This window comes from Montipora capricornis, chromosome 7 (assembly GCF_036669925.1).
Source record: "Montipora capricornis isolate CH-2021 chromosome 7, ASM3666992v2, whole genome shotgun sequence".
Taxonomy (NCBI): Eukaryota; Metazoa; Cnidaria; class Anthozoa; order Scleractinia; family Acroporidae; genus Montipora; species Montipora capricornis.
In genome coordinates, this window is record NC_090889.1 from 22,789,540 (window position 1) to 22,799,539 (window position 10,000).

General features: G+C 40.9%; 1 protein-coding gene across 1 annotated transcript in view; it reads left to right on the top strand.

Annotated features, from left to right (window-relative positions):
- Positions 1 to 8,081, top strand: part of LOC138055785 (serine/threonine-protein kinase PAK 3-like) — a 15,928-nt gene extending 7,847 nt beyond the window's left edge. Inside the window, exons 2-7 of the mRNA XM_068901657.1 lie at positions 416 to 559; positions 2,625 to 2,754; positions 4,203 to 4,373; positions 5,093 to 5,166; positions 5,770 to 5,862; positions 6,585 to 8,081. Of these exons, the coding sequence (XP_068757758.1) occupies positions 416 to 559; positions 2,625 to 2,754; positions 4,203 to 4,373; positions 5,093 to 5,166; positions 5,770 to 5,862; positions 6,585 to 6,806 (834 nt within the window). The 3' untranslated portion in view covers positions 6,807 to 8,081. The remainder of the gene's footprint in view (positions 1 to 415; positions 560 to 2,624; positions 2,755 to 4,202; positions 4,374 to 5,092; positions 5,167 to 5,769; positions 5,863 to 6,584) is intronic.
- The last annotated feature ends 1,919 nt before the right edge of the window (positions 8,082 to 10,000 follow it).

A 10,000-nucleotide genomic window follows, 5' to 3' on the forward strand; every position in this document is an offset into this window, starting at 1 on the left:
CGGGAGTGAGCTGTTCTCCCTTTTCACTTGTCTTCACACAACCACATTTACATTGCTAATTATCTTTTCCCCATTAGAGATGATTAGCATAAAATTCTGGGTGATACCACTGTCTGGGCACGCGACATGTTCTCTTCCCGTTGCCGTTCGCGTCTCAAAACGCGCATGCTTAATTAAGCTCTCTATTCCATCCACCGAAAATAAACCAAACCTGTCAGGTGTAAAATTTCCCATCCGTGTGGATGGTTAACAATTGTTTGGCAGGGAAGTAGAGCCCTGACTGGTTCGTTGATAAGCATTTCCGAGTTCAACAGTCAAAACTAATGACTTTTCATATGCGAGGTGAGTATCTATGCATGGTGAATAGCCTCAGGTTAATTGTGCTATTGAGTCTTCTTTTGTTTGGACGTTATAGGAAAAATTCTCGATTGAGAATGGTCAGTTCAAGAAAGGAAAGCAGTACAACATAATTGAACAAGTTGGGTTTGGAGCTTTTGGAGAGTGTTTTGTGGCATCAACAGAGGATGAATCTGAAGGATTCCTCTTTTGCATTAAGAAGGTGAGATAAATGTCGGTCGTTCTGAGGATCTTCCATCTCCTTCGGGTACCACTAAGGAACAGCCAAGAGTCTCTTTAATCTGCTTGAAAAAGGATTATCCTGGCTGTCACCTGCAATTTCGACTTCCGGCTATAGGTGCCTTGCAACCAATCTCTTGAGGACGAAGTGACAACGGTGTAATGCACGAACAAATGAAGCCAGTGAGAGCCGTTTGTGTGGCGAGCGTTGCGTGACGCTCCCAGCAACGGCTGCGAAGAAGACTACCAATATGGCGGCGATTACGCAACGTGAAAAGCACCTGTAATAAATTTGTTTTATCAAACAAAATCTTTCGTTTGATGTTTGATATTAAAAATCTATCGTAAATCATTCATCTTTAAACGAACCCTACAAAATAAAAGCCGAGCTCGCTTATTTTTCTTACCACTAGTTTGTTTGTTATCTAGTGCTGAAAGCACTCGCCTCCCACCAATGTGGCCCGGGTTTGATTCCCAGATTCGGGGTCATATGTCGGCAGATGTCGGTTGAGTTTGTTGGTTCTCTATACTCTGCACCGAGAGGTTTTTTCCCGGGTACTTCAGGATTCTCTTCTCCTCAAAAACCAATGTTTGATTTCAGTTTATTTGAGTTAACTTACATCGGGGATCGTGCTACTCCTTGACGTCCTTGAAAAGCCCAGGAATTTAAATTTGGACTTCAAGGGAGCTTGATAAACCCTTGAAAAAAAGCATTTTGTGCAAAACTGCTTGAAAACTCCTTGAATTTTTGCTTGGATAAAAATTATTGAGATTGCATCGTGCTAAGTGAAAGAGACATATAAAAATTGAACCCAAATTTGACTATTAAGGAAATATTAAAACGAAAATTAAAATGCCTGGTGTGCACTTATAACTTGCAGGATGGGGGAAGGAATATCAAGGTAGGCTTTTTCAACAAAAAAACCTTACTGAAACACGATGTATCGCATAGCGGAAATCGTCTTACAAAGACTCCTTGAAAACTTTTAAATTTCTGGTTCTTGAAAACTCCTTGAATACTCCTGGAATTTTGTAGACTAAATCCAGCACGATCCCTGTTTCATGATAACTGTAATTAGCAGACGAAGAGCCTCCTGGTGGATTTGTTGCCGGTAAAATCTGTCCTCAATTTGAATTCGTTTTTACCTAGGTTGAATACACAATTAGGCGAACCGAAGAACCTTTCTTTGGAGCCTAAATTAAGCCTAGAGAAAAATTAGGATAAGGTTAGGATTAGTTTTGGTTATTATACATGGATATCAATTGACTTATTATAGAAAAGTAAACAATGAAAAGAACTGTGTTGGGTTGAGCATGTTCGTCTTTGAAGTGTATTTAGTGGTGAAGACACAGGACCACAGGTCTTGAGGGCCGAGTACCAATAAGTGCATAGTACAGTTGTTTCTTCCCTTACTACTTGGAATGTTGAAACTGAATGGATAAGTGTATGAATACAGAAACTGATAAGATGATCCGAAAGATAAAGGGATGTGTTGAGATGCGTAAGACAGAGCTTGAGGGAAGACATAGGTGTTTTCGTTACGTTTTAGGGCTTGATAGCTACTTTAAACATGTTAGAGAGCATATCCAACCTAGGTACAATGAAGATCTCCAATTTAACCAAGGTAAAAACGGATTTAACCTGAGAACGGATTTGACCGACAACAGATGTACCACTAACAGAGACGTGTGGGCCTTTAAGAGTGTCGAGCTTCAGAGAAGCATAGAAAACTCGGTCGGAATCTCCTGTCAGTGACAATATAATGATATGAATCGTTTAATGAGTAAGTTTGCAAGGCATTCGGTTTTGGCCATGAACGTACGTAGACCTTTTTTTGTGAGGATTTCACGGGGATTTCTGTCTTCTTAAAGGGGAAGAGAACCCTATTGTAGTAGTGTTCGCTATTGTCCCCCCTCCAAGAAGGGGGGATCATTGTTTGCGTTTATTAACGGGGCATCGCTTCATCGACACTTGACACTCCATTCCTTCTGGTCATTTTAATTAACCTATTTTCTATCATTTTGGTTTCTTTTAACCTGACTTTCAGTGTCAATACAGGAGGAATGAGCTGCTCGCCCTAGAGCTGGCGAAGAGAGAGCGAATCAAGGAAATTGTTGACTACTATGGTGCCAAACCAAGCGGCAGAAATGCATATATTTTCATGGAATTTATGGCAGGTACCACAGCTTCTCTCAGGCTTTTATCTGATATCAAGGTTCATTTTCCTCAGATCGATAATAGCTATGCAGAAAGGTACATCCTGATAACATTTATTCAAATATTTACTGTTTTTGCAATATGGGGTTGAACACGATGGCATTTTCAAGTTACAAGGAACAAAACAAAAGTGAACAGCCACAACAGCACATTGAGATCGGCTGTGTTTTGAGCTTCCCGCCAAGTCGGACAGAATGACGTCACTGACCAGCCAGCCGGGTTACTAAGTTTCGCTCAAAATGGCGGCTCTTCATTTGGTGTTTTTGGCTTCTTTCGAGAGAGATTTAACTAGGCCAGGATTCAGATTTGGGACTGAAACAACTGTTAATAAGTAGTCTTTTAAGTTGGTGGGTACAAAAATTATTCACATTTTAGAGCGACCTTGTCCTTTCACCTTGAATAATAGGGGCGAACTATCATATAACTGGATTTATAGGAACGGTTCTAAAGTGAACATAAAAAGTGAACGGTTTTTTGTTATAAGCTCACGTTGTCGTCAAAACCTGAAATTTGGTGATTTCACGTTGTTGTTTTGTGGACCACGGCAAAAAAATGCATTAAAATGCGTGTTGCACGTGTAGCAAGAATATCAACACGTGCAGCACGTGCAGCACGATTGTTTTCCCCAGGTGATCTGGTGACGTAATTCGGAGGACTGGCGAGAACAATTTTAACGCCGTATCCCACAACCGAGCGCGGCCTTATTTTCGAATTCAACGGGCAGAGGCGAGGTTAGATCTCTTCGAGTCTACTTGAATGTTCATTCAGTAACAGGAAAATGTGGTAGACACGTAATGATCTGTTGAGTTTTGGCGATGGCAATACTGCAGGGAGTTTGGAAACAACACCTAAGGCCGCGCGCGTTTGTGGGATATGGCGTTAAAATTTTTCTTCCTGGTCCTCCAAATTACGTCACCAGATCACCTGGCCTTCAATGATATTCTTGCTTTATGGCGTTGTGCCGTAGCCGTCACCTTTGCCAAAACTCCCTAATATTTTAGGAAATGTCACACTTCAAGGAAATGTCACGCAATTATTAGGCAGTTCATGACACGCAAAAGACACAGAATGCCCATAAAATAGAATAGTGTATCGCAATAACAGCTCAAAACTGGAGAACACCAAAAAAATGCAACAGGCCCAAAGAGATGCATCAATGGACATATTAGCATTTTGAAGTTCAAAAATTTTCCTGAACCGCCCCAAAGCACCTTTACATAGCCGTTACATTGCTTAATTGATCCAAGGTTCCTCCCTCGTCAACCCCGAAAATTTTCGATTTTAACTGTAAAACTGCAATACGCTTAAAAGTTACTCTCTTACTGTATTCAAGGCAAGAAAGAGGCGAAGTCTTGCCGTTTTTCTCACTTATTTGTTTGGTAATAATTAATGACAGTTACTTTTTTAGGTGGAACAATAACAGAACTTGTTGAACGACAAAAGGCTTCATATCGCGACGCTCAGGAGATGACGGTCTGGCCAATTATTCCTGAAAATGATTGTTTTTACTACCTGGAGGACACGCTTAAAGCTTTAGAGTTCTTACACAGCAAAGGGATAGTGCATAGAGATATTAAAGGTGATCAAGTCCTCTTTAAGGCTATTTACTAAGGTTGCCATAAGCAATCCAGTCGAAAAAGGGAGGAGCATTTCCCGCAGGGATGGCACAGTCGGTTAGTGCGCGGCCATGGTGCAAGAGGTCCTGAGTTCGATTCCCGGATCTCGCATCCTTGTTTCGACTTCTTTCCTTTCCGTGTAGCTAGGTAGCTTTAAATACCCGTAAAACGGAGCACAGATGGAGAGGGGGGAGTAAAATGAGCGCACTGTCGACCTCAGGTTTGTCAGTTGAATTACTGTTACGAGTTATTGACATTAAATATGGTTACTTTACTTTACTTTTACAGCCAACAAAACAATAGGTATATTGAGCAAAAACAAAAGCTCTGCGCGCCCTGCACGTGCGTTTTACATTTTTGTACATTTCTTTGCCGTTATCGTCCTGGCCAAATTTGAAGTTAGGTGGAGAACGTGACCGCCTGACGATAAATTTTCAATTTTCTGTTTGAGTGTCCACACCGTTCCCACCTATTTTATTCCTGAAATGATTGTCCACACTTTCCACGCCGAGAGAATTAGAGTAATGGCAAAATAAATACAAGAACGGGAAATAATATTGCTTAAGGTCGTCCCTATTAAAGGACATTAAGATGAATAACTTGTAGACTGTTCTTTGTGTCATCCTGAGAAAGTAACATTTGAATGAACTTGTATTAATCACGGTCTGTATGTTTCATGTAGGAGATAACCTGCTTCTCGATGAACATTGTATCCACGCTAAGCTAACAGATTTTGGATCGGCCACAAACATCAAGGTTAGACTAAGGACGAAGCATGAAACCTTCTACTAGTTTTTGATCAATTAATATTCACACCTGAAGGGCATCCAATCGGCATCTTCTGAAGTTAACAAGATGAACCCGCAAACAACTGTTGACAACAAACTAAGACAGTTTCATTTCAAATTAATACACCGTGCCCTCTTGAAAAAAGAAACTTAAAATGAACATTTTAAAGTGGTTCAATACTATTCATGGGATAAATTTGTCATTATTTTTAATAGAAGTGCTCTTAATTGCAGCTGAGAAGTTGAACCAGGGACTACCAGGATATATTCAACGAGTGGTCAGAAAGGGTCTTGAATCTCCGGAACTCAAGGCAAACGTCCCAACCAATGGGTCACACTACCTCCTAGATGTTATACAACCTGTAGTTTCTAGTTTTTTAGTAACTTGCAAAAATGGATTTATATTAGTAAATTCATTTTAGTTACTTATGAGGTACTTTTAAAGTTCTTGTAATAATTGATGCGGGTTCAATAACGTACTGCACAAAAAAAAATCATTGCTGGACCGAATAGACGAATAACATTAATTGCATCAGGTGATGTTTGAAGGAAATTCTGGCTTTTTATCTAGGAAGCTGGAGGGTGGTCCGACGATGTATGGAAAACTGGCTGTTTGTTGCTTAGGATGTTAAATGGTGAAAGATCCTCACTTTTTGGGGTTAAGGTAAGCCGTGAGTGTCAAGTTTTTTCTGTCAACTATAACCATTTTGCCTTTCAAAAAAGAAAAAAAAAACGGAAAAACAAACCAAAAATAAAGAGGGATTAGTTTGGGACACATTTAAGGTGGCCGACATATTTTTTGTCAAGTGACATTATAGTGAACAACTGCATGTCAAGAGAAGCACGCCACACGAGTGAATTAGATAAGAGTGTTGTTATGGCATGGGAGGGCTTCCCAGCACAGTTACAAATGAGTCTATTTTTAGAATACCCGTTCTCGCGAAAATCAGTTGTCATGTCCCTGAAAATAACAGGGCAGAAGCAGTCACGCGTGACATGGCTTCTTCTGATTGGTTAAAATTGGCAGCCCTTTGTTTGTTTCCCGCGCAAAGTGTATCTAAAAATAAATCTATTTGTGAGTGTGCTGGGGCAATGTCGCAAAGTGATAGATAAACACTCTTATATAATTCACTCTTGCGCCACTCTGTTTAACAGTGATGAGCAGGCTAAAAAGGACACTTACTGATGGAGCTTATATTGCCATTATTTCTGGACACGTGCGAGTCGGCTTTACGTCATTTCTTTTAGCGTAATTCCAAGATAACGCCTGTGACGTAATGTGCCAAAGTTTCTATCCCAACAAATGAAGTATATGGATTGCTTGCCTAGAAGTCACGGCAGTTTCTTGATTGATAAAGGATTCTTTCCCCTCTGAATTGTTTACAGGACGGTGGCATCCAAAGACAGAATTCTTGCAAGCCTGAGGATGTCTTCCCTCCGGAAGCAAAACAGGAAACCAGAGAACTATTAGATTTATTGTTCGGTGTAGGCCGAGAACATCTCCCCAGCGTGGTACAGATATTTCAAAAGGCGCGTGTTTTCCCAGTGGCCCAATATCTTGAGCAATCTCGTGAGGCAACACCCCCTCGCGAGGAAGCAGGGAATTAGTCACGTTAAATTTGTTTTCCCTCTTGTGTTTCCTAAAGACAGTACAATTTTGATAACATAACAGAAGAAAGGAAATATTTTCATTGTCTAAAGAGACAAATTTACAACTGACTCGTTTTTTACTTTTGCTAAAAAACAAACGTGAACGACTACAATCAGTGGCAAAAGTAGTTGAGACGCAATTACATGTTGGGCGTGACAGCCTCTTGCACTTAATAAACTATGCATAAGTGTCAAATTTCCACTAAAAACTTTAAATAGAAGCCCCTCCCCCCAATCAATGTTGAAATAGACTAAGAAATATCTGTTCACAATCAGCAACTATGTTTTGGGGGAGAGGGGGAATTATATATATAAAAAACAACCTAAAAGTCTTAAGCGTCCCAAGACTCTTGCCACTGATTGTAGATATATATCCACACGTGTCTTACTTCTCGCTCCGAAAATGGACTTACTTACTAGCAACAATAAAAGCAAGGTGACACACTCTAACACCAACCCGGCGTGGCTAACACATCACGCATGCGCACAGCCATTTCACCCGGTCAATTAGCAGCCATGGACAGCTGTTTCGGCCTTTTGGGCCTCAACAGCATGGCGTATGAAACATACCAGGCGGGTGTTTTTAGAACCCCCTTAGGTGGCAGCTTCACATGCCATACATGTGGTAAGCGAGAGCATTCACATTGCTCCCAACATCACTCCCAACATCACTCCAATTCCTACAATCATGCGGCTCAAGCTAGTTTCAACACTTTCAAGAGACCTTGTTATTCGAAGGATTGACACGAAAACACCTTATCACGCACCGAAATGTTATGGTACCATGTGAAATATCAATTTTTGCTGAACAAGATCCAGTCATTTTTGTGACTTAACAAGTTGCCATGGCAACAGGGAAACCGTGCAAAAACACCCTATATTTTGGCTGTAGTTGCTCATATCTAAAAAACGAAATCGGTGACCCCAATTTTTTATTGCACGAAAGTGATCAGCTGGCCAAGATGAAACTCTCTGCAAAGTTTAAAAAACGTCCGTGTAGCGGATTCAGAGCTACCTTAAATTTTCAATTTTTCGAGGTGGCTCTGAATCCACTCCACAAACTTTTTTAAACTTTGCAGAAAGTTTTATTCTGTTATGCTATTTACATTTCAGAAATAAATAAAAAAATGGGGATCTCCGAGTTCGTTTTTGAGATATGAGCAGCTAAAGCCAAATATGGGGTGTTTTTACGTCACAAAAATGACAGAATCTTTTTTAGCAAGAACTGGTGTTTGATATGGTACTATTGAGAAAATCCCCGTATGAGGGCCGTACATGATGGCGCGAGCAGGGCCGGAAAAAGCCGTCCGGCCCTGCTAGGATCGTGTATGGCCCTCATACGGGGATTTTCTCAATAGTTTTGCAATGAAAGCGTGCGCGAGATGCGAACTAAAACAACTTTTTTGCAATTGCTATATAAATCCCGACTTTTCGGTCAAAATGAGCGACGTCAGTGAACATTCCGAATTTTGTTACCCGGAAAAAAAAATATGGGAAAAGCGCGTTGGTCATATGATAAAATGCTTATTGACTGAGTTAGGTCGGGCCGGACGGGAAAATATTTGGCCCTCGGTCATGGCGCACGGACCTCGCTGCGCTCGATCCGTACGCCATGACCTGGGCCAAATATTTTCCCGTTCGGCCCTCCCGCTCAGTCAATAAGTACATAGTACTAGGTTTGCAGAGAGGTATCCAGGTTTTCAAATTTGGTGGTCCTCTGGACCCCTTCTTGAAAAACTTGGGGTTCCACTGCAAAATTTTAGGGGTCCAGCTAATTAATATTCAAGAATATTTAATATTCCATTTATTGCCTGTTTAGTAATTGCTGCTGCGGTACTCTTTCCGATTTCTAAGGAAGTCTTGTCACTCTCCTCGAATATGTCCTTAAAATAAAATGATCAATTTATTTGAAGCTGTTATGCCCATTGATTCATCGATCAAAATTGAGATGTATGGGCTGTCAAAGCTCCATCTGAAAACGTCTCCAGGAATCTGTAGGCTGTAGGAACTGCTGGCTTCAGTTGATAAATCATCTACAGATCTCTACAGCCAAAAAGAACAGAACTGAATCTCTTTTTTTTTGTGGAAGAGCAATCATTTATGTTAACAACACTTGCAGGTTAATTTAGGGACAAAAGAGTAAACAAATATAAGCGATACACCGTTCATCGTCGGCTCGTAACTTCGCCATGGCCAATGTTAATTATCAAGCGATTCAATACATTCAAGTTTCATGTTAAACACGTTATTTTAACACTACCGTACTTATTCGGCTACAAGCCGAGCTCGGCTATAAGCCGAGACCCCAAACTTCTTACGGAAAAAATCAACTTGATTGACACGAATTGTAAATGCATAAACAATTGTTGACCTCACAGGAAACGTGACTTCGTGCAAGCGAAGCGTTTTATAAAAAGTTATTCGACTGGAAACCTTACAACCTCGCTCTTTAAACTTAAAATAGTCGCCGAAGCAGAAGCTGTAGAAAATAACTCCGAGATCGCCGGAGAATACGGCATCAGTGAGTCGATGGTTCCGTCGCTGGAGGAAAGATAAGTTCACACGATCTGTTCCCAGACTCCTCGTTCCTTCGATGGGTAAACCAGGCTTGGCGCGATATTCCCGAGGAGATGGGAAGGCGTTCGTTCAAGACTTGTGGCACCTCTATAACGCACTCGACGGCACAGAAGACGATGCAGTCTTAGACGTGAATCGATCCCGATTACACAACAACACGAACGGCTCCTTTACGAGCCACCAAGTAATAAAAATCCATATTACACCAACAACAACTTCTCTTCATTTTACAAGTAATTTAGTTCGGCTTGTAAGTGAATACACGTTCATTTGTTAGTGTTTTAATTTGCTGAGAAAATTCTTTTTATCAAAAATACTCGGCTATAAGCCGAGACCCCTTCTACCGCTTCAAATTTGCCCAAATTGAGTGAGGATTTGTGTAAAAATCGCTCGGCTTATAGCTGAATAAGTACGGTAACTCCGAAAATGGTGCATCATTTGCAAAACAAAGACGTTGCGTGCAAAACAAGAAGCTAAGAACCGAGACGATGACACGTGCACGCCCGGAATTAATATCAACAGGGTTGCACAAAACCAAAATTTAACACACTTCGCCATACGGTTCTCTGTCATTT